We start from the raw sequence: 25,367 nt of genomic DNA on the forward strand, positions 1-25,367 counted from the left end.
CCCACCGGCCCCCGCCGGCGAGCTCTCCGCCTTCCTCCGCCGCTTCGAACTCACGTTTCCTGACGATGACGACGACCTCTTCGTCGTGACCCTCACCGGTTCGGGTTCCCCCGAATTCACTCTCAACGGGAAATTCAACAAAGCGCGGGAACCGCGCATCCGGAAGGCGGCGCGGTCGTAGGCCAACGCCGCGTCCTCCGCCGTCTCAAAGGTCCCTAGCCACACCCGAGCCCCGTTTTTCGCCGGATCCCTTATCTCCGCCGCGAATTTCCCCCACGGCCTTCGCCTCACCCCTCTGTAGTGCTTCCCCTTCGACGGCGCCTCCGCCGCCGGAACCGTGTTCGGCATCAACTGAACAATCTCCGGCGGCTCGATTTTGACCTCCGAAAAATCGCCGAGCAAGCTCCGAACGTCCGGAGAGGGGTCCCATCCGCCGTGGAAGGCGTCCCGGAGGATTCCGTACACTAACATGTCCTCCGAATCGTTCTCTTTCAACGGCAAATCTCCCCAGCTGTCCGTGAAACAAGGGAACAACTTGCTGAAGCTCGACGTCCGTCCGTACACCGGCCTCACGGTGTGGCCGCTTGTACCTTTCCCCGCGGAACTCGAGTCACCGAGCAAGTGTCGCCGTACTGACTGGAGCAAAGCGTAATCGGATTCCGCCGTGATCTCGCCGTCTCCACACATTTCTCTTTTATCCGTTTGCTTCTTCGTTTTTTGGCTGAAATATTACAAGTCTCTGTCGGGGTTATATAGCGAAAATTCGGGCCACGAGATTCATGAACCTGGAAAATAGAAAATAGGATATGGTGGTGGATTTCTCATTACGTTGAAGGTTCATGAATTGGGGCACGTGCGTTTATCAAAGGAAGTCGAGGGTCGAGATGACGTCACGCAACCTATGAAAGCAAGATGTTGATTGGTGTCTCTTCCTTTCCCCGTTTGGATTAATTAAGCAAATATTGACAAGGAATCGGTTCATATTTAACTATATTAGTATCGATAAAACATATTAATATCGAAAGCCCGATGATTAGATAAGCTGATGTATCTTGTCACTGATTAATCTCGACACGTCACCATCCCATTGCGCATGCATCATAGTTTGCGCATGAGAAAACATGGAAATGTTTGCACCCGGAAATGATATAATTGGATTTTTGTGAAAAAAGCTAACACTTTTAATACATACAAGTCTAAGTCATCTTAGGGAGGAGAAGGGGAAGGACCGTTTAGTTTCTCACTCGAAACTTCAAAACATAAGATGTAATTGTTTTCATACATGTTTCATTTATCTTGTAATTCCCTTTTGTTTTAATACATATATATTTCATTTTTTAGATTCCATAACGACTCACACGTGCCATGTATGTATTTATTTCTTATTATAAAAATAAATACCGCCTTACTTAAGGGGCCCCTCTAGCAAATGCGAAAGAGAGTTATGTCCACACATTTTAAAAACATTGTCTTGTTTTACATGACTCGATTTGTATGACAAAAAAAAAACAATATGTTAAAACATATAAATCATTTCGGCTCATGGTCGACATAGATATGGGCTTATATCGTTCACACTAAGTGTAGATTTGATTATCCGCGCACTAGAATTAACATATACATTTTGATTATATCAAATGGTGCATATTGATGAATGTGGATTTCTCTGTAATTGAACGAATTCCTTTTGTACTCTCTTGGTACATAAAAATACAGTAGAGAAGATGTTGAAATCTTCAAATTTTAAAATAATGGGCCATGTGTACTATATAAAGGAAAATTTGAAACCTTAAAAAACTTTTCAAACCTCAGTTATCAACAAATCTAAATAAAAAATGAAAACATCCATTTGAAATCTCAATGATTTTACAAACTTAAGTAAAATGTAAGATATTTATAAAGAGATCTAAAAAAAATATAATTTTTAATAGGTTAGATATTTTGTAAAATGTAATGATTTTGAGATTTTTTGTATATATTTTTCTGAAGATGAATATTTATTTGGATTAGTGGATAATTTTAAAATTGACGAGTTTTTTTCTTGCAATTCAATTATGCGGATGATTTGTAACAAAACTCATTTAACTGATTTCTCACAATGAATACGAGAATTAACTCGAGTAATAAAAGCAAAAAAATGGATGACGGAGGGGACACGACACGTCCAATGTAGGTAACTTGTCAAAATTAAAAAGTTGACCAACTCTCTGGTCGTGTAAGACCTTGACCGTAGACTTTTTAAATACCTACACGAACCCACCCCACGTGCGTTCCCACCTCGCCCGTTGTTTGTCATCGACCTCGTCTTCAAAATAAAACATTCTATTTCACATGCATGCTTTAATTTATTTTATATCACATACGACAGTTATGTAATATTAAATGACGCATATTATTCATTAAACCCTAACCACGCTGTGTTTGCAGCGTACGTGCTCCATCAGAATTATCTGTCATTATTATTTAAATATTTATTAATGCCGTCTTATGCATCAGAATAATATATTTATTGAGAATTGACGGCCATCTTTTATCTCCACGTGTTCCATTGTTAACCCCATGAGATTTGAAAAATGGAGGGACAATTGTTTAATACAACAAGCAACCCATCATAAACTATAAAAATGTAATTATTTTCAAAGCATATTATATTGCATTATTCATAACAAAGGAGAACATAAACATAATTGGTGTAGTAACAACATATTAGTGTAGTTGCTGAATGGAAGCACAGTGAAGGCTTATTTATTACAATCCCATCCTAATCACACGTTTTTTAAGTTACGTGAACCCTCCGAAACCCTGATATAAAATATTAAGCAGATAATTTCAGAAGTTTTGGGATGCTAAAGGGTAGTTGTGGAATGGAATTTCAACAAGAAAAATCTACACATGATGTAATATTATAATGCAATACATTTTAAAAATTGTTATAGTTATTTATTATCCATCAACTTGCTTTTTATTAAATCAATACACATTGTTATAGTCATTTATTATATATTCATCAACTTGCTTTTATTAAATTAACACACACACATGTACATACATATATATATATATATATAAGCGTTTTCACATGATAGCATACAAGTGTATTATGTACATATATAAGCCATTTTGTTACCGAACCCATATAACCAACGCTGACATTTCTTGGACTCGATCGGCATCTGATTATTTGGTGTCATTATATATAAAAATGATGATGATACCAATGTACATAATACACAAAGTAGATAGATTGAATTTAATTTCAACCCTTTTGTCGTTTGAAGTCTGGTGTAGTGGTTAAAGGGTTCAAGATTCTCTAAGAGATTATGGATTCGATTCCACTTTCCAACGAACCTGTTATCCTTAGGGTTCCACGTTGTTTGTAGGTTCGGAGGGTTGTGTTTGGATTTAGGCCGCTAAAAAAAATGAAAATAGATAGGTGGAATAATACAACAGCCAAGGGGCCCACATCCACGTCCGTCTGATTCATATCCCACTTTTACTCTGCGTGCTGTCCCCCACCTCCCTCTCGCCTTCTTCATGTTTTTTTTTAAATCATATTATTCCTTCCCATCCAATAATGTGATTGTGGTTCACTTTTTATTCAAGGATTTTATTATCATTTCGAACTAAATATAAAATAAATAAACCGTCTTTCTTTTTTTGAAAAAAGAGATCAAATGATATATATATATATATATATATATCGATACCCATAACCTGAAGGAGAATCAGAATCCTCTGCTCAGACAACTTCATTGGAACTGTGAATATTCCTTGATACCAATCCTCGAGTAAGATTCCTTTCCTTCAAAAAATTACAATCCGAATGTTTATTTACCACGCGACCGACAGATTTTCTGAGAATTTGGTATCTTGAAGGGAAAAAAATTCTAAAAATTTACAGAATTATATCGCAAATGGTTGTTTATTTACAAATCACAATAATAACCCCCTCCCTTGTTTGAGTTTAAAGTTTTCCTTTTTAAATATATTTATTCGAAATCATAGATTTTTATTGGGATGTTGTCTAAAATTTCTCCCGTTTTGGCTTAAAAAACCATTATGTAATTGAGATAATTCAGGAATTTATGCCAGAGATTCACCTTTCTTCCCAAAGTCATTGTCATATAACCACTGACTCAACTGCAGACCACACATCCCATTGTAAGTGTGCACCAAAATCTCTGTTCCTTTTCCCTTTGATAGCCCATCCGTCTTCCCTTACGAGTTAGCCTTGAATTTCGCGGAAGAAATTCGGGTTTTCCCCCGAAAATACTGAGGGTTTAACGCGAATCTCGATCTGGGTTGTGTCAATTCAAGGCTGTAGCTTCCCTTGTTCTTGCCGGCATGGAATCTGTCTCAATGTCAGAGACTGCTTTAATGCGAACCGCATATTGGAGATATGTGCCATGTTCCAGACAGTCTTCTGGGGTTAGGATCTCACCAGGAATTTGCTCTTGCAAGGGTAAAGAAACGCTCTCTCTCTCTCTCTCTCTGTTTGGTGAAATGTGTTGTAAATCTAATCGAGAGGGGTGTTTTGGGGGAGAAGTCGAGGGAGGGAGGGCCTTATCTTCGAAGAGCGTTCATTTCTGGAAGAGCCCGTCTGCTTCAACTGCAGATTCCGGGTTAATGCGCGATGGCAACAGCACAAGACATGAACGATTGCTTCACGCCTATGACGATGAGTACGGCGGAGTGGTCGTTGATCCGGAAAGATTACCATCTGATCCCTCCACTTTTGTCTCTGTGCTCCGTTCCTCTCTCTCTCATTGGAGAAGAAAGGTAATCCAATCAACCCTATTCCATTCATCATAAAACTCATCATCCTTATTGAAATGGGAGGAAACTTGGCAGGAGAGGAAGGGAGTGTGGCTCAAGTTACCAGTGGAACGCTCAGAGCTTGTTCCGGTGGCTATAAAGGTAGAATGAAGAGAGTTTTCGAACAACACAGGAAGACCCTCTTTCTGATTGATTTTTATGTTTTATCAGGAAGGGTTCGAGTATCATCATGCAGAGAAAGGATATGTGATGTTAACTCATTGGATTCCGGAAGGGCCTTCTATGCTTCCTGCTAATGCCTCACACCAAGTCGGCGTCGGAGGCTTTGTCGTCAATGACCATAAAGAGGTCCCCTTTCTTTTCTTTTTTTTAATCTAATCATCTTAAGATCTCAACGGTTGGAAACAATTACAAAGGGGATATGAACAGAGGTATGGCTGGTGGTAGGTTCTGGTGGTACAAGAGAAGTACTGCGCTCCAGCACTCTCCGGTCTATGGAAACTACCAACTGGATTCATCCACGAGGTTGTTGATTTTTAACTTTGTGTTCCAGATTCTGTAACACGTCTGACAGGTCTGGGTTTTTTGGAACTGACAGTCGGAGGAGATATTCTCGGGGGCCATGAGAGAAGTCAAGGAAGAAACAGGGGTATGGAGTCTTGTGAAATTTCTCTCCATTGTAAAAGGGGATGTTCTTATTGTTCTTGTTCTTGTTCATGTTCAGATAGACACGGAGTTTGTAGAGGTTATAGCCTTCAGGTATACGTAATCCATTAGTTCCCTCTGCGTATAGAAATGTATAGAAGCATCTGACTGGATTGAACTGGTGGGGGGGTTCACGTGCAGGCACGCTCACAACGTTGCATTCCAGAAATCTGATCTCTTCTTCATCTGTATGTTGAGGCCTCTATCCACCAAAATCATTGTGGATCATCTTGAAATCCACGATGCCAAGGTATGAGGAGGACAATCTATGGCTGGGGTGGCCATATCATCATAATGATAATGATAATGATAGTAAAAATACCATTGATTAACAAACAAACAGTGGATGGCGTTGGAGGAGTTTGTGGAGCAACCGGTGACAAGAGGAGACAAGATGTTGAAGAGGGTGAACGAGATCTGCATGGCCAGATTGGGTCGCCGTTACTGCGGGCTGTCTGCTCATCGCCTCGTCTCCGCCTTGGAGGGCAAACCTGCCTCCCTCTATTACAACGTTGTCGACCACAACGACAGCTGTCTTGGCAATTGACCCTGTCTATCTATGTATATATTGATATGGATCAAATGTAAATCTATCAAACTTAAACTAATGCATCGATGAACACACGTACTGTCGGTGAGAATATCATAAAGAAGGTGGGGATGCGTCATTTATCAAGATTTGGCTTTCTGACTGTAAAAGTTTCCATTTCCCTAATCTTATTCCAATAATAAATCAGAGATTCATGTGAATTATCATTTGGTCGTAGCAGGAGAGTAAAATATAACAATTCCTTGCGGTCATAATAGACAGCAGCACCCCGTCTAAACGCCAAAAAAATCCCGAAAGACTCCGACTCCCTTTCCCTTTGGCCAGGCAGATCAAGGATCACTCAATTCTCCGTTTCTCATGTAAGCTCCTCTCATCTCCTTCCCCTTCTCTGCCTCTTTTCTCCGGATTCCTGATTTTGTCGATTCAAAGTCGGTGCGCTTTTGTTAGGGTTTTCGGGAAATCCTCGTCTGATCGGACTTCAGCTTCTCTCTTTTCCCGTTTCTCTACCCCATGAAGTTCGTTTCCCGCTTCTGATGACGGGTTGCTTCCCGAGGAAAATTGAGTGGGAGTCCCGATTTGCTTAGTCTGTCGGTTTATTTCACTTGAAAAGGCCTACTTCTGTCTAATTTGGCCCCCTTTTGTTTATTTTCAGCACCTTGCAAACAGGATCCCTGTGGACTGTAGAATTTTGTTAGATCTCCAACACTTTTGTGGACAATCGGATCTCTCTGACCGTGTGTGCCATCGTTGTCAGAGTGAGTTTTGCAGGGATCTAAGAGTAGGGAGGAGAGGATGAAGGAAACGAGTTTGAAGTGAGAGAGACGGAGGAGGTATACAAAAATGCGGATGCTTACTTTCACGTCAAGCTCAAGCTCGAGCGAGGAGAGGGAAGACAGCGGTGGTATTACGCCAGTCTACCTCAATGTGTATGATCTTACGCCTGTGAACAATTATCTCTATTGGTTTGGGCTCGGGATATTCCACTCAGGAATCGAGGGTACACTCTCGTTTGAATTGCTTTATGTATCCTGCAAACTTGCTCCTTGGCCGTTGCCAATTATGATATCCAAGTTGTTCCTCATGGCCATTGTTGTATTCAGCACACGGTTTGGAGTATGGGTTTGGAGCGCATGAGTATGCTAGCAGCGGCGTGTTCGAGGTGGAGCCTAGGAGCTGCCCTGGCTTCATTTTTAGGCGCTCTGTTTTGTTGGGGACGACTAGCATGTCTCGCTCAGAGCTCCGATCATTCATGGAGATATTTTCCAGAAAATATCATGGTGACACGTACCATTTGATTGCCAAGAACTGTAACCATTTCACCGAAGAAGTATGCTTGCAGTTGACAGGCAAGCCTATTCCCGGATGGATTAATCGGATGGCTCGAGTAGGTAAGAAGTTAAATTTTTCACTCGACACACCACTTTTTAGGGCCCTCATTGTTGAAAATGGCTATCGCTCTGCTTGGAACATATTGTCAAGAGCTCATCATGATCATAACTAGCTTCCCTTTCGAGTTTCAGGTTCATTCTGTAATTGTCTTCTGCCAGAAAGCATTCAGATCACTGCAGTTAGACATCTTCCTGAACGCCTCGAATTCTCTGGTAAACTCTTAATAATTTGCTTTTTGGATTTATTCTCGATAAGAGAGAGATGTCGTTTCTGATACATTACAAAGAAGCAGAGATACAATGAGCCTTGTGTGCTTCCTGTTTCTAATGTAGACGAGGAAGATGGATCGGAATCGGTGGGATCATCTGTGACGGACGAGACGGAAGGAGAGGGCTCAGACCACCATCTGATATCCGCACCAGACAGTGATATAGCCTTTCTGCAAGAGAAAGCTGTGCGGTTAGCCCGGGAACTCGTCTGAGAATCATTGCCTTGGGTATTCCGTTGGGGAATGGGTTAGTATTCTTTCGCCTAGGAATGTAAAGATGGGATCTTGTTTGGCGGTGAGATTCAAAGACCAATATATTGGAGATTTGAAGGCGTGTTCTCTAAGACGCATTATGATCCCCACCTTATCATGCAGGCTGTAGACGTTGAAATCATCTGCCGTTGTAGTGTAGTGTGTAGGGGCCAAGAAACCTGTTGTGTTTTCATTTCAGGGAAAAAGAAAGAAGAAGAACTTCTTTCACAGAAATTACGGAATATAGCAAAATGGCAGAGTTTCTATCAATCGTGGGATGGATACTTGTAGGTTTAGTACCCTATACAAAATTACTGCATATATATGTATGTATGCATATTAATATAGTTATTAGAAAGAAGCGTCAGAAAGGGACTGGATTTTATAAATATGAAATCATGATCTTCGAATTTAAGCGAAAAAGGGCAAATGGACAGTAACGCTCCGTTCGTTTTTCCCTAAACAACATATTTTGCGTATTTTGATTGCTTAGAGTCTCCAAGGAAGGAGAATCTTCCGGCTGATTTGCTTCCGAATAAGCAAAGATATGCATGCACTCTCTCTCTCAAATTTTAGCACATATATGAACCGTTCAGAAAGTATAGGAGGGAGGGGTTTAGATACATAGATATAGATACATGGCGTCTGTTCTGATATCTGCTGCGGCGGCGGTGCTCTTCCTCACCATCCCAGTTTCCCTCTCCATTCCTTTCTTACTCTTTCACGGTGAATTCTTATTTACGTTTACGAGGATCCTAATTTTGCTTTTTCATTTCACAAATGTAATAATTAATGATATATATATCTATGAAGGTGTGAACGATGAATGCCCCGATGACAAGGGGAGCTTCACAGAGCTCCTGAGGAATCTCTCGGGCTCTCCTGGATATTGCGTGTAACATATAGTCCTCATCTAAAGTTTGAGCTGCTTTCCCTCCATCCTATATCTTACGGGAGTTTTGATTCAGGGAAATCGGGAACGGGAAAGACGATTCGTGGTCGATGCCGCTGACTGAACAGGTAATCATCAACATCATATACATATTTGGACGTATCATATTATGAATGCGTGTTTTGTGTTGGGCAGGCAACCCTCGCCTGCCAAACCGTGAAGCAGATGAAAGAACTGAGTCAGGGTTACAACATTGTCGCCCAGTCGCAGGTACATCCATCCATATCACATATAACTCTTTTGTATATATATATATATATATATTAATATTGGTAACGCGGGTGGGGTTTGGCAGGGAAACATGGTAGCTCGAGGCCTTATAGAGTTTTGTGAGGGTGGTCCACCGGTAATTCATTGATATACCATCTGAAACTATGATTTTTATATTATATGATTAACGTGATGGATCTTGTTATGACAAAATTCCCACAGGTTAGGAACTACGTGTCGCTTGGAGGGCCTCATGCTGGTGTCTCATCCATCCCTAACTGTCCCGTAATTCACTTACTAACTTCCGAAACCGCTGCGGCTTCTTTTTTATTTTATTTTATAATTCAGACAAAGTGACTGATACACTTTTTTTTTTCTTTCATTTTTTGAGCAGTCCGCTTTAATCTGCAAACTTGCAGAAAAATCGGTCTACGCCGACAATGTTCAAGTAGGTGTCATTCCATTACATAATAGCATCTCCTCTCATATATATATATATAAAATCCCCGTGTGAAATGCATGCATGCAGAATACGTTAGCTCCCAGCAATTACGTCAAAATACCAACTGTAAGTAAGCAAGTCATTCAGACTTTCCTTGAGTCCCATTCGCATCTGACTGGATAAGATGTTGTGTATATATAAAGGATATAGCCAACTACTTGGAGCACTCCCGCTATCTGCCTCTTCTTAACAACGAGAAGCCCGATGAGAAGAACCCCTCCTTTAAAGACCGTTTCAGCAGCCTCCAGAACCTGGCCCTCCTCATGGTCCCCTTTCTCAACCCTCTCTCTCTTTTTTATTACAACGTGATATGCATCAGAGATCAAACTTGGCTGACACTGTAACAGTTTGAGGAAGATACGGTGTTGATCCCCAAAGAAACCGCATGGTTTGGATATTACCCAGATGGTGACTCCCAGACTCTTCAGTCTCCTCAACAGGTAATCGAGTCCCTCTCCATATATTACTATCATCTTGACATTTCTTTTTCACTCTACATATATGTGTGTGTGCGTATTCAGACAAAGCTGTACACAGAAGACTGGATCGGCCTGAAAACACTGGACACTGCCGGAAAAGTGAAGTTCATAAGCGTAGCTGGAAAGCATCTCCAACTGTCTCATGACGACGTTGTCAAATATGTGGTGCCTTACCTTCAAGGCTCATGATGTTTTTTTAATCAACTTATTCTAGATATTTATCTTTGGACTGTAACCTCAAGGACCTAACAAAAAGCCTTTCTCTAAGGGTCCCGTTTACAAAACGCACACAGTCGATCACAATTTCTTGTAGCTCAAGTAACCGAAATAAAAAAAAAGGAAAAGAAACAGCGGGCACGTTACATCCACCAGGGCTTCTCCATTAAGTCCTCCGAGAAAACATAACGGAATCTTGAAGAGTAAGGCAACCACTCAATGACCTTCTTGTAGTTGGGTTTACCCTCTATGCATTTCTGTATGGATTCCTGAAGCTTCTTGTCAACGTTTTCCATCACCCATCTCATCACCTCCTCTGAACTCAGACCACTCTCCTTCCCAAACCTCTCTATAACCTTCGGTAAGTATACTTTCTTCAACTTCTTCACCACCACGTTCGACTGCATAAACTCCCTTTTTGCAGCCTCTATCTCCTCTTTAACGTTTGATGCCGTGTACACCTTTAACTGCATTTCATTTCATCATATCATCAAGAGCATCTAATCTGTTTCTGAATTCGTTTTATATGTAGCGAATAATGATACTACTACAGAGTACAGGGTGAGTTTGTTTTTCCAGTTTCTGGAGCAGAGTCAGAGAACTTACCACGGGATCAGACAGAGAACCTGTGCAAAGAGCAAAGCAGAGAAGGGGTTCAGATTTGGAAAGCTTGAACCTTGAACTTGTAATGTTTTGTCTATCCTCTGCTGATTTTTTCCTCAAGGCCGTCGAAATAATGGTCTCGAGCCACTGCAAAAATACAATGACAATCATAAAAATATTTAGAGAAATTTGAGCCAACAAAAACAAGCAAAGTTGCACTTCCCATAACTGTGATTACTCAAGGGGCACAACATGTTAAAAAGACAGAATCTCTCTGTTTTTTTTGGTTTAAGAATATGGAAAGAGGGCTTACACGTCCACTCCGTGGTGTCTGGAAACAGAATATTGAGTGTTCAATGGTATTTGCGCTTATGATGTGACCACCGATGTTATATGCAGACTGCACTATACAATGAAGGCCATTAGTCTTGCTCGGATGCAAAAGTTTGGTTTCAGAGACTCTTTACGGTGGAAGGAATTCTAGCCACTGTTTATGTCACCTCAAGATGCACTGTTTATTCATCTTGCGTTAGGAGAATATGTGAGCCTAATTCACATTTTACTACATAAGTACATAGCCACAAAAACAGGCACTTTCTATTGAGAAAGTGGACGGAACAGCAAAATCAGGCAACAAGTCATGTAACACAGGGAAAACATGACAAGATCTACATAAACAAAGAATCTTGGCAGTGTCCACCAGGGTCATATAGTATATAACACAGCCATCATTCTAGAAATTCCTAATGGAGGATATCAGAATGTCATAACATTCACCCAGTTTGATAAACCCAAAACCCTTTTATAAACTGATGAGGGAAAATAAAATTAGAATACCTTGTGGAACAAAGCTAACCTTCTGAGAGAATTGGCAGGTACCCCATATGCCAAGTATGCCTGGAGAAGTTAAACAAAGGGAAAGCAGAACCTCATTGGATCATAAATTAGCTTAGCATAGAGTATCATTAGAATGATATGTCCTTACGTGCATGACGAGAGAATTGTAAACGTTGACCCAAAATGCAAGTTTTGCATTGTCCTCCATCTGACTCAACGTAACCCTCTCCAATTGTTCCACAAGGAGCCTGAAATTCAAATGGATCACAGCACAAGGGGTAGCATTGATGTGATTAACATTGTTTTATCCAAAGGTCTTTGTGCAAGTGCTAATCAAAATGTTTTCAGTTAACAGACTTTTACTACCATAAAGCATGACGAGTAATATGAACAGAAACTGCTTAGCTCGGAGTTCCAGAATATATATATATATATATATATATATATAAACATTAACGGTAACAATTACGACCTCCATTTCACAAGTATAGTCAAACCAAGGCCATGTTTGTGTAAGTTTGAGAGTTCAAAGTAACAGAGAACATCATTTGCATTATCTCTCCTGATTCATAGACATCTCTTCATCTCTGAATCATTTTAATGTACGAAGAATTTGAAGAACTGTAACCCTGAGTTTTCACCAGAATTAAAATGAAGTCTAGTATTCTGTCCCATCTTAATTTCACATTTTTCAACGATTTAACATAGTGATATTGAATAGAAAGTTTATGGTAATCGAAATCAATAGATGGCGTTCATACATCAATTGGGACTGACCTGTAGTTGTTAATAGCATATGATGCTTGAGAAAACCGTCTCTTGTCTGTTGAAATCCAAGATATCTCCACCATGGATTTGCAAGACCAAGCTCGGTCTTCACTCATAATGTTCCGAGGGATTATCACTTTGGTTGACGACGACCTTGACGGGATGGGTGATCTTCTCTTGTCCGGATTTGTTGATGTCACACTACTGCAAAGCCAAAAGTATACAGAGGCCATGCACTTAACCATTTCCTCAGATAACTTGCTTGGGCACTGGTATAGATGATCCTTCAGAGTTCTCTGTGTTGGAGATTTGTCTGTTGTTGAATCCTTTGCATGGGTCTGAATAGCGGAACAGAGATTACAAACTCAGAAAACAAACAGAAGAATGCTTACTTTTATACGGAATGAGTTCAAGAAAGCACATGAGACACAGAAAATTATAAGACAAGAGACAAGAAGAATGCTGAAAAATAGGGATGCCCTCAAGATTTTAAGAATGGACACGAAAACATGTCAGTTCTAGATCAATCGTTGTTCTGTTTTTTGAGAAAACCTTTTCTTGAATACAAAGTTGAACAGACAGCAGCTCTCAACTAGTTCTCTGTATCATCTGCTATAGTAAAAAAACAATCAGAGTTACAGGACATGTGTGTAGTTGTGATCTAAGGAATGGAGAAATGGAAATAAGTTCCAGGAAAATGCAGGTTGCATACAGTAAAGAGTCTTTGAAACAGGACAAGTACAGAGAAGAAATAACCTTATTCTATAAACTACCTTTGACTGGCTTGAGCAATTTGTTGCAGAAGGAAAAGAGTCGCTCTCCGCAAACTGAGATGCTTGATCCTTTTTGGAAGTTTTTCTGCTCAAATCATTTATGGTAACGAGAGCATGCCAAGGTCTCAGAGCAATATTCTTGGAGGAACAGAATGCATTTGAAATGACACTTGGGTGCTTCCTCGGAGGCTGCTTTATATGAGCTGGAGAAGAAACACCTGAATTTTGCTCGGAAGATGCCCTGCTGAGAGAATGTTCAAAAATACTCCGGTACAGAGAGAGAACATGCTGCTCACGGTTCGCAACCTCTTCTTCCAGCAATTCAATCTCCGCTATAAGTTCCTTGGTCTGAAACACCCAAATCACATACCTAACTAAATCTGAAAATTTTCTCCCCGGATAAAAGTCTAAAGTGACATAAAAGGTTACCTGAGCAGCAAAATGCCTGTGCCCTGGTGATAAGGTGCTTGAAGCACGGCCCATAGCCCTCTCTAGCACCATTCTCATAGATTTCTCCTGTTGCAGACGAGACTGAAGCTGCTCAATCTGTGATTACAAATCACAATCTTTAACACAATAATCATATAAAACCCAATGTAATACATAGAATGAAAATTAATTTTAAGAAGCCAGTATGTAAGTGTGAGAAAGGGCGGCTTGTTTCTAATGTCATGTAGAAATGAAACTGCAATTCTTACATCTCGTTCCAGTGAGGTTCTCTGATTCGAGGAAGCATTCTTTTTAATATAAGCCGGCGGTTCATGTAGAGGATTAGATCCGGTGTTTGCCATAGTTGAAACTGATGGTGCCTATGAAATGGAGAAACCAGCATGGAAGAAATCAAATCAACTTCAAAGCGCGTCTGCAAGTACAGAAGACAGAATGATGATACACAAAACAATTAACGGCCTTACGTATACTCCATTGGCACCACTTGAGGCATACATATCACGCTCCGAAGCACTGCAAAATTATAGCACCAGGGTACGGTGACATCATTCAGAAATGCCAAATAGCTTCAGGAAGAACATTTGAGATGCTGAAGACATTTTCTAAATGCCGTTTGATGGAAGAGATGTATTCGCAAACACTTGGCGTGCAAGTGTATGCGGTAATAAAAAAAAAACTAACATTTCCTGATTCATGAGCTCTCGAGGTGGTTAGACAACGAAGGGTACCTTTTGGATCGTCCATGCTTGCGGGAATCTGAGCATGGCCGAGAATCTTCACTCTCTCTGTTTCTTGTACTACCTTCATCACCCATTTCATAATCTCGGTGAAGAAACTAAGAAAATACTTCCAGAAACAACTCAAATGTACACCCAGAAAAGGAAATTTTATCAATTGATCGCGAGACGAACAACACCCCCCAGAGATCAAAGGACTGTGAGGAACGGGTAGGAAGAAATAGAATTAGGAGTGAAGTGGAATGCGGAGAAGGAAGAATGAGAAGTAAATGCGAGGGCTTTAGCTTACCTTCAAGAAAGGGACCGGGTTTGCTGAGATTGCTGCTGGGAAAATTCAATTCGATCACTTTATGGTTGTTGGATTGCATTCAAATCCTTCCCTACATTTATGAGTTTACACTATTCACTCTTTCTCCCTTTTGGTCACAAATTTTGAACTTTAATATAATAAAAAAATTAACCACTCTTTTTCAATATGATCCAATATTATCACAATATTGTTTTTTGTCGTGTAAGTTATTCCAAATTTAACTCTTTCCTCTCTCTTTGTCTTTCTACCGTCTACCTCTTTTCTGATTAATTGACCGTTTCTTCAAATTTTTGTTGGAATAAAAGAAAGTCTGTAATTCTCTGTTTCTCGGTAAAAGAATGGAACCGTTGGCGCCAAAATGCACACGGACAGGACACTCATTAATGCATGCTTGTCTCATGAAGATGTGAAAGGCGAATAATGTCTTTTCCTTCCATCTTTTAATTTATATAGCTGATTTTCGCATACACTAATCATTCAGCTCTTGAATCCGATTGAATTACACGTTTCGGTTATTAAATGTACAAACAAATTATTAAAAAAATAAAACATTTGAAAGGGCAAAAGTGGGGCCATAACATGGAAATATTGTTTTTTAATTTGATGATTATTGGGCTGGGCCGCGACGGTCTAGTATAATATTGTTATTGATCCATCTAAATTTGAAAAGTTATTTTTAGTGTTGTTACTCATTAATGCACTATACTTTAGGACAAAGGAATTATCTACCTGGCAAAGCAATTGCGTACTAATACTTGAATTGAGTATAAATATCACATCGGTGTCATATAAATAAATAATTTTTAATAGCTAAATTGGACCGGATTCCCCAAAACAGAGATGCTGAGGTGCTTTAGAATATGCCATGTGGACCACCGACATCGCAAAGCCACGTGTACGGTCCATAGATCTTCACACGATCTGACCAAAATTGCATCCTGATTTCTCGATAAGACTCTCCCCTGGTTGCCACGTGTCGGAATAAGATGGGCCCCGCTTATCCTCTCCCCTTTTAATTAACTATACTCTTGTCTAAACAAAATATTAAGGTCCGCCCTCGTCCGAGTTCGAACTGTAATGACATTTGGACTCACCAAAACTGTGAGCATTCTCTCACCAAATAATATACATATATATACATATATATATATATATATAATTGGATTAAAACAACCATTTGATTCGATCTATGCTCATTGTAAATCCATGCAAGCGAGATCGGAAATGGAAACAAGAGAGGTTGATGGAATACTCTTTCTGTTGTGGATAAATTAGCCTGAGAACTCTTTTTAAAGGCTAATGCAATCCAACTAACTGCACATTGCGAAATGCAATCCAAACATTTCGAAATCAACATTAATCTCAAAACCGTACGATGTTCATAATTCAATAAATCTAACTTTTTCTATAACATAATTATTTTGATCAGAAATAACAACTGTTACTGTTAGATAACAATAAGAAGGCGGTAAAAAACAAACAGAAAAAAGGAAGAAAAACATTCCTAATGATATTTACGTACGCGTATATATATAATGAACTGCTCAATTATCAATTGTTGATAGATTAATTAATATACAATTAAGGCTTCCAAAGGCAGGAATTTAAAGGATTTTTTTTTCTTTGGAGTAATTTATATATAATTGGGAAATCGATTAAAGTGTCATCATAAAATAAAGATTATATTACATAAATCCTCGTAAATTAGTCATTAAAACAAAATGGGGTAAATAAACATATAATTTCGAATATAGTCCAAAAGAAATTTATCTTTGGACACGTCGGTTTGACCGCAAGTCAATGGGACACAGAAAGGAAAATCCATCAACGACGCACCAAATCTCTCCATCTGTAACAACAACAAAAAAAAAAAAAAAATCGTGCAATAAATCCGACCAGATAAATCGAATTCCTTTTTTTTTTTGTTTCTGTAATAAATTGGACCAGATAAACCGATATTATTGTCTTTCTCCCTCTCTCCGCCTCCCCCCTCTCTATCGACACCAGATTCCCTGTTTGTGAGATTAACTCCGATTCGATCGGCGACGGAGGATCCGATCCGATTCCGATCAGATCCATCTGGTACGAGGAAAATCGTCCGGAGATGACTCGCCGGTGTTCTCACTGCAATCACAATGGGCACAACTCTCGGACATGTCCGAACCGAGGGGTCAAGCTCTTCGGTGTTCGTCTCACCGAGGGCTCGATCCGGAAGAGTGCAAGCATGGGAAATCTCAGCCACTACACGGGCTCGAGACCGGGTGGGCATAGCGGAACGGGGTCTAACAATCCTGGTTCTCCAGGAGATACCCCTGACCACGCCGCCGCCGACGGTTACGCTTCCGAGGATTTCGTCGCCGGTTCATCTTCCAGCCGCGAGAGGAAGAAAGGTATCTCCACTTCCTATTTCATCTCCGATCCCCGATTTCTTTGAATTTTCTTTTTTCTTTTTTGGTTCGTGGGATTTCGTTGCTATCAACCTGCCGAAGAGTTCAAATATGGGCAGAAAATCTGGAATTAGACCTCGACCTAAAGGCAAACTATGAAGTGTGCAGATGTCCTTCACACACGCATGTTTGAGAATACGAGGAGTTGATTCAATGGAACATGATAAACCTTGTGATGAAAGATAGGAGTTGTGTGGTTGTACTTTTAAGTCTGGATCTTGGTTCTTAACTCGATTGATTCCAGTTACACGAGTTTCTTGTCCTTGTGGTGGGAAGTCTCTCTCCGATCAAATTGACCATTTCCTGCTGGTTATTATGATGAGGTGTTGCTGACGTCGTTTCTTCTTCCGTGTGTTTTACTGTTTTCGGTTTGGCCTGTTATCATGGTGCTCTCTGTTGAACTCGAAAGCTTTTATTGTTGAGGGACTGGTTTCTTGAAATATGCCTTTTTGCAAGACTTTTGATTTAGTGTAAAAGCTGCATTCAAACAGATCATAGCATCCTTCTGGTTCATCTCTGTGCATTCTTCTTTATAAGGGGTTTGGTTTCTTATATAATATACCCTGGTTTTTGTTCGTTCAATCACAGCTACGAGTGGTTGATGTTGGTATTCGAGGAATTCAGCTTTCCAATCAAATCATATGGCAAAGTAGATATGCTTTTTTTCCATCATGTTAACGCCAAGACTGAATTGGGTTCCTCCTAACGGTGGAGTATATATACGTTTGGTATGTAGGAACGCCATGGACAGAGGAGGAGCATAGGATGTTCTTATTGGGATTACAGAAGCTGGGAAAAGGAGATTGGCGTGGTATCTCCAGGAACTACGTGACTACAAGGACACCGACGCAGGTTGCAAGCCATGCTCAGAAGTACTTCATCAGACAGTCCAATGTATCTCGCCGTAAAAGACGTTCTAGTCTTTTTGATATGGTTCCTGACGAGGTTAGTTCCCTCTCCCTCTTACATTTTTTTAATCAAATTCTATTCAACATATTTAGAAGGTGGGTGCATCTGGAATTTTCTTATTGAATTCCTTTGCAGGTATCAGATGTTGCAATGGAGCCACAAGAGGCGCAACCCGAGGACAGTCATGCAGAAACTCAAATGCAAGGCAGCGATAAGCTTCCAGCTCCTGCTCCGTCGTCGATTCTGGAAATTGAAGAATGTGAATCGATGGACTCCACCAACTCTAGCACTGGGGAGCCACCCGTCACAGCAGAGGACAATACCCAGCTGCAACTGCCTGCTTCATTCCCTGTATTGTATCCAACCTACTTCTCGCCTTTCTACTCTTTCACATTCCCGGTATGGCCAGCTGGGTATGTTCCCGAGCCTACCAAGAAGGAGGAGAGTCACGAGATACTTAGACCCACAGCCGTGCATTCGAAAGCCCCCATAAACGTGGATGAGCTTCTGGGCATGTCTAAGCTAAGTCTGGGAGAATCAGAGCAGCAGCCACTGCCGTTGAACCTGGTGGGAGGGTCGTCCACAAGACAATCAGCTTTTCATCCGAGTCCGGCATCAGGTGGCGGTTCGGACATGAAGAGTGCGATTCACGCCGTCTGAGGGCGGATGGTTCTGTCTTTTGTGGGGATTAGCGTAGCCAGAGTGACTTACCTTGGATCGCATATGATGATGACTCCATGGGGATTTAGCCAGGTATTTGTGATATCATTTAACTTAATAAATATTGTATGTGGTTGTTTTAACTTTGTAGTTGTTCAGCTTTGAACATTAGGAGTAAAACCCAAAGAAGGAAGGAAGAAAAAAAGATTACGATTTTTGTGGGAATGCCTCTGTTTTGCTTTTGCATGACGAAGATGTATTGAAACAGTTGGACTGTCACTGTAATGGTTCCCAAATATATTATTAATTTGGAATTGTTACATTACAAAAGAGAATGAAACGGGTGGTCGGGACAAATGGGAAACAATCTCAAAGCTCATTGCTTTTTTATGGCTTCTCAGATTTGTGTCCTATCTGAACTGTGTCTCATATTAGGTCACGGTAACTAAAGTAACCGTCCGGCGTGCCACGTGTCTCTCTCCAACTGACCCAAAGCCCCATACTGGCCAGAAACCCTGGGTTGAGCTCCTCTGCCTCATCATTCGCATGGCCTATACTTTATTGGTCTGTCCACGTCCTGAATCACGCACACATCATTGTGGCAGAAGGATGTGGTATTTGTACTGCATCTCTCTGGTACACCTGAAACAATAACCCAGATGGTACAATGAATGCTATTCTCTTGTTTAGTCGTACATTGGTGTTTGCCACCAGCAGATTTAGATCTGTACAGACAGTGCAGAATTGATCAAACCTTACATCAACTGACCCATTTCCACATTGAAGCACTGCTTCAGTTCCAATTTCACTCTAAACAAACCTCAGCGTGTGGAAGATGGTGCAGAGACATGGGGTTCGGGTTATTGCATCAAAGAAGCTCGAGTTAATCTTCTGCTCAAGAAGAAGAGCCCGGTTTCTTCGAGACCCAGCTGATATCGAAGATGCCTTTTAAAAAAACACAGATTTTCACACCGATCCGATGTCAAAATTAGACAGATACTCTGACTGATTCAGAGGTTTCACGGGATATATCTGACGTGGATTTTGGTCTGACGGACCAATGATACATCTCCACATAAGCACATCGACGTCGTAGCTCCCACATCAAAAGGCTCGCCCCGTCGCCGGGTAAGGAGTTTCAACCCTTAGAGTCGGAAATTGCTGGATTCTCTTCGCCAAGGACGTCTTTGCGCGCTGTTCTGCTGGAGATTTCTTCGATCTGCACTTTCGGTGGGTCTCCTTTGAAGATCTGTAGCGGATTTCGCCGCCATGGCTGCGCCGTTTTTCTCGACTCCTTTTCAGCCTTACGTCTACCAGGTTTCCCCTCACCTCTTCTTGGATTTGTTTCAATCGTTCCAGAAACTTGAACTCATGTGTTCTATTTCATTTTTTTTTCAAAGTATTGCGTGCCTGTTCTTGCTGAAGATGCAGCGATTTTGTACACTTGGTGATGTTCTGATTACCATTTGATAATGAAACAAGTACATGATAGTGATGTTGTTGAAGAAGACATTGATGTTTCTGCATATGATGCTTTGTTCACGTAGCAGTAGAATGACACATGGACGAACCGATCCTATCGCACTAATGTAAGGTTATTCTGGTTCAAGTTTCAAAATGGCTTATAACCTTCAAAAGAATCTGGTTATGGTTCCTTGGAAAAATCCATGTTATTATTAATTCTATACATTTTTTAAATAGCTCTTGGTGCGTGACAAGTCGCAAATTTTAGGGTTCTATAAGAAGTTCCTTCTTATGAAGATCAGGTAGTATTAATGTGAATTTAGATTCAGTTTTTCCCGGGCATCCCACGTTTCCTTCAACTCACATCTCATTTACTTGTTCCATCATCATTATGTTGCAAAGTATCCAGACGGCAGATGATCTGATCATCTGTGCCCCATCTTTGGTTGATACTGTCTGATTGTGTGGTGTAGTGTCTGGATGATGTAATCATCGTATTAGACCAGCACTCAACTGGTCCTTTGGTTATTAGTTTTTTCCAGTTATTTCTCTTGCATTTAAAAAAAGTTTATTAGGTTTGAATACCTGATGCATGCCGTGAAAGGCCAAAAAGTGCTTGATTTGTGAAATTCTCTGCGATAATGTGGTTATCATACAAGTTTCTTGATTCTGTCCCCGAGGACATGGTTTCATGAGTTATCTTGTTATGCAGAGTCAGCAAGATACTATTACACCTTTCCAAATTCTGGGCGGAGAAGCTCAAGTTGTTCAGGTAGGGTTAAGTCTACTGATCAGCCATTGCATTTGAGGTTGTGCCGCTGCGATCCCATTACTTAGTTTTTTCAATTTGTACTTCTGTTGGCAGATAATGTTGAAGCCTCAGGAGAAGGTTATTGCGAGGCCTGGTACTTTCCTGATCTTTATTTTTTTAATTTTGAGCTCTTTAAAATTATCTTTCCTTTATCAATTTAACTCTTCAGTTATAATAGCTGGTGGCTTGCTTTATTAAATTTTGCGTAGCTAATCCACTAAGGTACTGTAGGCTCCATGTGCTACATGTCTGGGTCTGTTGAGATGGAAAATACCTATACGCCTGAGAATGAAGTTGGGGTTTTGCAATGGCTTTTAGGCAAGAGTGTCAGCAGCATAGTTCTCCGTAATACTGGTCAAAACGATGGGTTTGTTGGTATCGCTGCGCCTTCTTTGGCAAGGATTCTTCCGGTAGCTTACCAAAATTTCTTACACTTTCTTAGATGTCCTACCATTTACCTGTTATCTCATTCTTTTGTTGGTATATTGCCGTTATTTATTGGTCATCTAGATTGATTTGGCAATGTTTGGAGGGGAGATCTTATGCCAGGTAGAGCAGTTATTCAATATATTTTTTTATCTTTGTCCCAAAATATTTTCTTTGCAATTCAAGTCAACCTCCTATATTCATGTATGACCACGCCCTCTTGTTTTTTGTAGCCAGATGCATTCCTCTGCTCTGTTAACGACGTGAGGGTCATTAACACTGTTGACCAACGAGCAAGGAATGCTGTTGCCGTTGGTGCAGAGGTAATTTGACCAGCTCTGCTTTGGCTTTTTGTGAATACACTCAGGTGATGCTGTAGTGAATAGTACACATATATTTCTTTTAATCCTGTCTGATATGCTGTTTACCATATTATTCTATCAAACACATTTATTTGAAATAAGAAATTGTAATTCCAAAATGTGGTTTCTGTTTATCATTCACACAATTGATCTTGCAGGGGTTTTTGAGACAAAGGCTAACTGGCCAGGGCCTGGCCTTCATTCTTGCTGGCGGCTCAGGTATGCTGCTGCTCATTTTTCTTTTCTATTTTTCAGCATGCCTGGTTCTTTGAAGAGTACTTACCTCGTCTATTCATATATGTTGTGTATTTCCAAGTTGTACAGAAAAATCTCGAGGTGGGTGAGGTTCTTACAATTGACGTGTGGTGCATTGCTGCTCTCACTCCCTCCATCAATGTCCAAATCAAATACAATGCTCCTGTGAGAAGGGCGGTGTTCGGGGTAAGACACAGTCTTGTAAAGAATCCAAGAGTACAGTTTGTCTTGTTTTGTTGTCATGTGATGAAACACATAGCAACTAACGTGGTCCGGTAAACATGAAAAGGGTGAAAACGGAGTTACTGCGACGCTAACGGGACCAGGCATTGTCTTCATTCAAAGTTTGCCGTTTCATCGGCTTTCTCAGGGGATCGCAAGGTATGCCTCCTTATAGTAATGCCTCCTCTCGTCATGATGAAAATTCCTTTGGTTTTTACTTTGTGAATTGGGTTGCAGGTCGGTCGCGTCACCAAACATGAGGGAAAACCCAAAGTTATTGGTTCAGATAGCGATATTCGTATTCCTTGCTTATGTTGTGATTGTATCTTCTTTGATCTTAACCGAAGTATGAAAAAGCCTGTGTTTAATGTGATGCTGCTCACCTTCCTTGTCCCTCGTTTTGGTTGGAATAATATATACATATTACAACATAAGATTGGTCTTCCCTTTTGTGTGTGTGATCTTATTTTGTTTGTATGAGTAAGTTTAAGTTCCTTCAACATATCCTTTTTTATCAACGCGGTTTTCTATTTTAAAAAAAAGGATAAGATGTTGATGGGCTTGGCCCATTTTCCATTACCACTTTAAAAAAAAAAACAGAACAGAGGAGGCCATCTTCGTATAAAAAAGAAAAAAAAGGAGAATAAAACCGAAAGCCGTGTGTTCCAAAGCGGAGAAAAGGAAAGTCTTCAGATTCAACTACAAGAGTGCCTCTGCCCATCTCAAACCCTAGACTGTGAGTGCCCCAATCCATTCTCATTCCTCGCTCGCTCTCTCGAATTTTGCTTATTCTCTTCCGTCTTTCTGGATTTCTTTTCCAGCCGCACGGAGATTCTTCGAGGTTTCTTTTGCGATCCGATTTCCCCGAATCGCTGTTTGGAGCTTTTGGATCTTCTAGATTCAACCCGATCGATCGGTTGTTTGTTGCCTTTCTCGTCTCCTCTTGTGAAGATTTCCGTGGCGATTCCAAGATTTTGGGGGCCATCTGCGATCTGCTTACCTCGTTTCGACGCTCACTTTCTCCTGCCGGAATCTGTCAGAAATCTGCTGGCTCTTTTCGTCTTCATGCGTTCCTGAAGCTCGTGGAAGGTTTCATCTGTTGAATTCCGTGGACCCGAATCAAAGCAGTAAATACTTGAATGATTTTTCCCTTGTATCTAGATTTTTTTGTGGAATTGAATTTCTGGTCTCCATTTCTCATAGGAGGCCTTCATTAGGGTTCTTAAAATAGTGGATTCTTGTGTCTTCCTGTTATATTCATTTCTATCATTAATAGTAATACATATGTATTTGTTTATATCAGAGAAATCCAATGGCTATTTATTACAAGTTTAAGAGTGCGAGGGATTATGATTCCATCGCCATGGATGGTCCTTTTATATCAGTTGGTATTCTCAAAGACAAAATTTTCGAAACAAAGCATTTGGGCAGTGGTAAAGACTTTGACATCGTGGTCTCAAATGCCCAAACTAATGAAGGTCTGTCTTCTTCTCTGTCAACAGATATATCTCTACTGTTAAACGACCTGTTAATCAATTTTCAAATAAGTATCGCGTGCTATCTGGTTTACTGCGTGAATATTGCCTGTTCCTGACCGATATTATGCAATGTGTACATGCAGATTCGGTGCTATATCTGGTTTTTAGTTGTGTTTTTTTTTTCCCAGATCTGTACAATTTAGCGACTTTAGTGGCTGTTGATGTTGTTTATTCTCAGCTGTTTCAGTTGTCAGTGACCGGGTCTGCCCTGTATTTCCATGTTTATTGAATCCTGGCATGGCAATATCTGCAATTATGAAATCATCAGTAGAACTTTTGTCCACCAGTGTTATAACTTTGAGTTAGCTATGACTGTTTTTATATACTGGATTTGTCTTAATTGGTTTCTGTTTGTTGTGAATCGCTGGTGAAGAGTTCGGTGGAAGGTTATTCTAGGTTTTCCTAGACGCTCAATATATTGTTCTTCAACTGATATTTTTTTCCTCCATTGCGTGTTATATTATTCACCATCTTGTATTTTCAGAGTATCTGGATGAAGCAATGTTAATCCCAAAGAATACTTCTGTCTTGATTCGCCGGGTTCCAGGACGCCCCCGCATAACAATTGTCACTGGACACGAGTAATTCCTGAGACCTTTGATTCCTCGCCGTTTGGTTCAGTCTTTTAGTTCTTTTTGACTTTTACCTTGATATCAAAACATGGTTAGCTTTATATCGCACCCAATTACGGGTCACCAAGATAATGCGGCGAGGTGGCTTTATTTTATTAGATCTAAGTAATATCTGGATCCCCTGTCTGAAATGATGCAAAACATGTCAATTTTTCAGGCCAAAAATTGAAAACAAAGTGGAAGACGTTCAGGCTGATGTGAGCATTTATTCTGCTGCTGATTCATCTGCAATGAAAAATGTAAGTCGATCAGGGTAAACTCTTCTCTGTTTTGGTTGGCATTAACACTGTTTGAACTTCCTTCAAATACAATTCTACTGAGTTGAGGTATTAATGAACTATTCAATATATTTACAGGCTGAGGATGAGTGGGACGAGTTTGGGAATGATTTATATTCCATTCCTGATGCCCCAGTTGCTCAAATGAATAACCCAGTTCCTGATCTTGTACCAGCAGATGAGAAAGTAGATGAAGAAAGCAAAATTAAGGCCTTAATTGATACTCCAGCATTGGACTGGCAACGGTAAGCCATCTTCACAGACCAATGTTCGGGCATAAATATGTCAGGTTAGGTTGTGGCGATATATTTTGGATAATCTGTCTACTTTCTGGCATTGAACAGACAAGGTCTGGATAACTTCGGTCCTGGAAGAGGTTATGGGAGGGGTACAACTGGGAGGATGGGTGGACGTGGTTTTGGTAACTCTGTTGCTCTCTGTACACTTGGAGTGTTTTAATTTTACCAATTTCTCTAGTAGAATACTGCTATGCTTTTCTTTGATATCGTCAAAATTTCGTTTAATGATAATCTTCAAACGAATTGTAAGATGCTGAAACTCTGATCGACTTGGATTGAGCAGGAAT

The 25,367-nt window shown here is 40.4% G+C and overlaps 8 protein-coding genes across 13 annotated transcripts in view; 6 read left to right on the forward strand and 2 right to left on the reverse strand.

The window, feature by feature from the left end:
- Nucleotides 1-1,276, reverse strand: part of LOC104798359 (ethylene-responsive transcription factor 1A) — a 1,829-nt gene extending 553 nt beyond the window's left edge. The window contains exon 1 of the mRNA XM_010520405.2: nt 12-1,276. Coding sequence (XP_010518707.1) covers nt 12-687 — 676 coding nt within the window. The 5' untranslated portion in view covers nt 688-1,276. The remainder of the gene's footprint in view (nt 1-11) is intronic.
- A 2,414-nt stretch (nt 1,277-3,690) lies between these two features.
- On the forward strand, nt 3,691-6,231 carry LOC104798360 (nudix hydrolase 8). 2 transcript variants are annotated; one of them, XM_019200686.1, is made up of 11 exons: nt 3,691-3,788; nt 4,080-4,161; nt 4,318-4,462; nt 4,547-4,779; nt 4,852-4,917; nt 4,987-5,124; nt 5,224-5,301; nt 5,375-5,425; nt 5,501-5,535; nt 5,623-5,731; nt 5,825-6,103. In XM_019200686.1, the coding sequence occupies exons 3-11, from the start codon at nt 4,345-4,347 to the stop codon at nt 6,026-6,028; spliced, it is 1,032 nt and encodes a 343-aa protein (XP_019056231.1). In that variant the 5' UTR covers nt 3,691-3,788; nt 4,080-4,161; nt 4,318-4,344; the 3' UTR covers nt 6,029-6,103. The 2 variants fall into 2 exon arrangements, with proteins under 2 accessions (XP_019056231.1, XP_010518710.1); XM_010520408.2 differs by lacking the exons at nt 3,691-3,788; nt 4,080-4,161 and having other exon boundaries at nt 4,168-4,462; nt 5,825-6,231.
- LOC104798364 (deSI-like protein At4g17486) lies at nt 6,043-8,355 on the forward strand. 3 transcript variants are annotated; one of them, XM_010520414.2, is made up of 7 exons: nt 6,043-6,135; nt 6,252-6,390; nt 6,479-7,028; nt 7,132-7,419; nt 7,552-7,632; nt 7,753-7,935; nt 8,064-8,355. In XM_010520414.2, exons 3-6 carry the CDS (start codon nt 6,872-6,874, stop codon nt 7,899-7,901), a joined length of 675 nt encoding a protein of 224 aa, XP_010518716.1. In that variant the 5' UTR covers nt 6,043-6,135; nt 6,252-6,390; nt 6,479-6,871; the 3' UTR covers nt 7,902-7,935; nt 8,064-8,355. The 3 variants fall into 3 exon arrangements, with proteins under 3 accessions (XP_010518716.1, XP_010518715.1, XP_010518717.1); XM_010520413.2 differs by having other exon boundaries at nt 7,753-8,210; XM_010520415.1 differs by lacking the exons at nt 6,043-6,135; nt 6,252-6,390; nt 8,064-8,355 and having other exon boundaries at nt 6,871-6,957; nt 7,753-8,050.
- On the forward strand, nt 7,852-10,421 carry LOC104798363 (palmitoyl-protein thioesterase 1-like). Of its 2 annotated transcripts, XM_010520412.2 has the most exons (12): nt 8,141-8,227; nt 8,434-8,666; nt 8,754-8,835; nt 8,909-8,960; nt 9,028-9,102; nt 9,188-9,238; nt 9,325-9,387; nt 9,497-9,550; nt 9,632-9,670; nt 9,748-9,870; nt 9,952-10,044; nt 10,126-10,421. In XM_010520412.2, the coding sequence occupies exons 2-12, from the start codon at nt 8,579-8,581 to the stop codon at nt 10,270-10,272; spliced, it is 867 nt and encodes a 288-aa protein (XP_010518714.1). In that variant the 5' UTR covers nt 8,141-8,227; nt 8,434-8,578; the 3' UTR covers nt 10,273-10,421. The 2 variants fall into 2 exon arrangements, with proteins under 2 accessions (XP_019056232.1, XP_010518714.1); XM_019200687.1 differs by lacking the exons at nt 8,141-8,227; nt 8,434-8,666 and adding an exon at nt 7,852-7,935.
- On the reverse strand, nt 10,321-14,855 carry LOC104798362. Of its 2 annotated transcripts, none has more exons than XM_010520410.1 (12): nt 14,757-14,855; nt 14,459-14,531; nt 14,195-14,243; nt 13,979-14,089; nt 13,710-13,796; nt 13,281-13,628; nt 12,517-12,845; nt 11,888-11,987; nt 11,740-11,799; nt 11,216-11,302; nt 10,906-11,049; nt 10,321-10,766 (listed from the first exon to the last, which is right to left on the reverse strand). In XM_010520410.1, exons 1-12 carry the CDS (start codon nt 14,833-14,835, stop codon nt 10,443-10,445), a joined length of 1,791 nt encoding a protein of 596 aa, XP_010518712.1. In that variant the 5' UTR covers nt 14,836-14,855; the 3' UTR covers nt 10,321-10,442. The 2 variants fall into 2 exon arrangements, with proteins under 2 accessions (XP_010518712.1, XP_010518711.1); XM_010520409.2 differs by having other exon boundaries at nt 13,710-13,826.
- Nucleotides 14,856-16,711: 1,856 nt separating this feature from the next.
- On the forward strand, nt 16,712-19,118 carry LOC104798365. Its single transcript, XM_010520416.2, has 3 exons — nt 16,712-17,167; nt 17,961-18,169; nt 18,269-19,118. Exons 1-3 carry the CDS (start codon nt 16,882-16,884, stop codon nt 18,791-18,793), a joined length of 1,020 nt encoding a protein of 339 aa, XP_010518718.1. The 5' UTR covers nt 16,712-16,881; the 3' UTR covers nt 18,794-19,118.
- Nucleotides 19,119-19,943: 825 nt separating this feature from the next.
- LOC104798366 lies at nt 19,944-22,799 on the forward strand. Its single transcript, XM_010520417.1, has 10 exons — nt 19,944-20,110; nt 20,970-21,029; nt 21,123-21,162; nt 21,300-21,478; nt 21,579-21,617; nt 21,728-21,817; nt 22,015-22,075; nt 22,173-22,297; nt 22,401-22,492; nt 22,571-22,799. Exons 1-10 carry the CDS (start codon nt 20,063-20,065, stop codon nt 22,683-22,685), a joined length of 849 nt encoding a protein of 282 aa, XP_010518719.1. The 5' UTR covers nt 19,944-20,062; the 3' UTR covers nt 22,686-22,799.
- Nucleotides 22,800-22,953: 154 nt separating this feature from the next.
- LOC104798367 (E3 ubiquitin-protein ligase RBBP6) overlaps nt 22,954-25,367 on the forward strand; it is a 7,271-nt gene continuing 4,857 nt past the window's right edge. The window contains exons 1-7 of the mRNA XM_010520418.2: nt 22,954-23,069; nt 23,155-23,460; nt 23,637-23,811; nt 24,356-24,452; nt 24,661-24,742; nt 24,860-25,026; nt 25,126-25,201. Coding sequence (XP_010518720.1) covers nt 23,646-23,811; nt 24,356-24,452; nt 24,661-24,742; nt 24,860-25,026; nt 25,126-25,201 — 588 coding nt within the window. The 5' untranslated portion in view covers nt 22,954-23,069; nt 23,155-23,460; nt 23,637-23,645. The remainder of the gene's footprint in view (nt 23,070-23,154; nt 23,461-23,636; nt 23,812-24,355; nt 24,453-24,660; nt 24,743-24,859; nt 25,027-25,125; nt 25,202-25,367) is intronic.

The sequence above is a fragment of the Tarenaya hassleriana genome, unplaced genomic scaffold (assembly GCF_000463585.1).
Source record: "Tarenaya hassleriana unplaced genomic scaffold, ASM46358v1 Cleome53, whole genome shotgun sequence".
Lineage (NCBI taxonomy): Eukaryota > Viridiplantae > Streptophyta > Magnoliopsida > Brassicales > Cleomaceae > Tarenaya > Tarenaya hassleriana.

Bases quoted from the DNA above. Each gene is read 5' to 3' on its own strand.
- LOC104798360 (XM_019200686.1), top strand. From the start codon at position 4,345: ATGGAATCTGTCTCAATGTCAGAGACTGCTTTAATGCGAACCGCATAT. The intron at 5,302-5,374 runs GTTGTTGATTTT...TGGAACTGACAG, and splicing joins CAACTGGATTCATCCACGAG to TCGGAGGAGATATTCTCGGG. The intron at 5,426-5,500 runs GTATGGAGTCTT...GTTCATGTTCAG, and splicing joins AAGTCAAGGAAGAAACAGGG to ATAGACACGGAGTTTGTAGA.
- LOC104798364 (XM_010520414.2), top strand. From the start codon at position 6,872: ATGCGGATGCTTACTTTCACGTCAAGCTCAAGCTCGAGCGAGGAGAGG. The intron at 7,029-7,131 runs GTACACTCTCGT...TGTTGTATTCAG, and splicing joins ATTCCACTCAGGAATCGAGG to CACACGGTTTGGAGTATGGG. The intron at 7,633-7,752 runs GTAAACTCTTAA...TTTCTAATGTAG, and splicing joins TGAACGCCTCGAATTCTCTG to ACGAGGAAGATGGATCGGAA.
- LOC104798363 (XM_010520412.2), top strand. From the start codon at position 8,579: ATGGCGTCTGTTCTGATATCTGCTGCGGCGGCGGTGCTCTTCCTCACC. The intron at 8,836-8,908 runs GTAACATATAGT...GTTTTGATTCAG, and splicing joins GGCTCTCCTGGATATTGCGT to GGAAATCGGGAACGGGAAAG. The intron at 10,045-10,125 runs GTAATCGAGTCC...GTGCGTATTCAG, and splicing joins CTCTTCAGTCTCCTCAACAG to ACAAAGCTGTACACAGAAGA.
- LOC104798362 (XM_010520409.2), bottom strand. From the start codon at position 14,835: ATGCAATCCAACAACCATAAAGTGATCGAATTGAATTTTCCCAGCAGC. The intron at 12,846-13,280 runs GTAGTTTATAGA...TCCGCTATTCAG, and splicing joins ATTGCTCAAGCCAGTCAAAG to ACCCATGCAAAGGATTCAAC. The intron at 11,988-12,516 runs GTCAGTCCCAAT...TTTGAATTTCAG, and splicing joins TATGCTATTAACAACTACAG to GCTCCTTGTGGAACAATTGG.
- LOC104798365 (XM_010520416.2), top strand. From the start codon at position 16,882: ATGACTCGCCGGTGTTCTCACTGCAATCACAATGGGCACAACTCTCGG. The intron at 17,168-17,960 runs GTATCTCCACTT...TTTGGTATGTAG, and splicing joins CAGCCGCGAGAGGAAGAAAG to GAACGCCATGGACAGAGGAG. The intron at 18,170-18,268 runs GTTAGTTCCCTC...ATTCCTTTGCAG, and splicing joins TTGATATGGTTCCTGACGAG to GTATCAGATGTTGCAATGGA.
- LOC104798366 (XM_010520417.1), top strand. From the start codon at position 20,063: ATGGCTGCGCCGTTTTTCTCGACTCCTTTTCAGCCTTACGTCTACCAG. The intron at 20,111-20,969 runs GTTTCCCCTCAC...CTTGTTATGCAG, and splicing joins TTCAGCCTTACGTCTACCAG to AGTCAGCAAGATACTATTAC. The intron at 22,076-22,172 runs GTATGCTGCTGC...TGTATTTCCAAG, and splicing joins CATTCTTGCTGGCGGCTCAG to TTGTACAGAAAAATCTCGAG.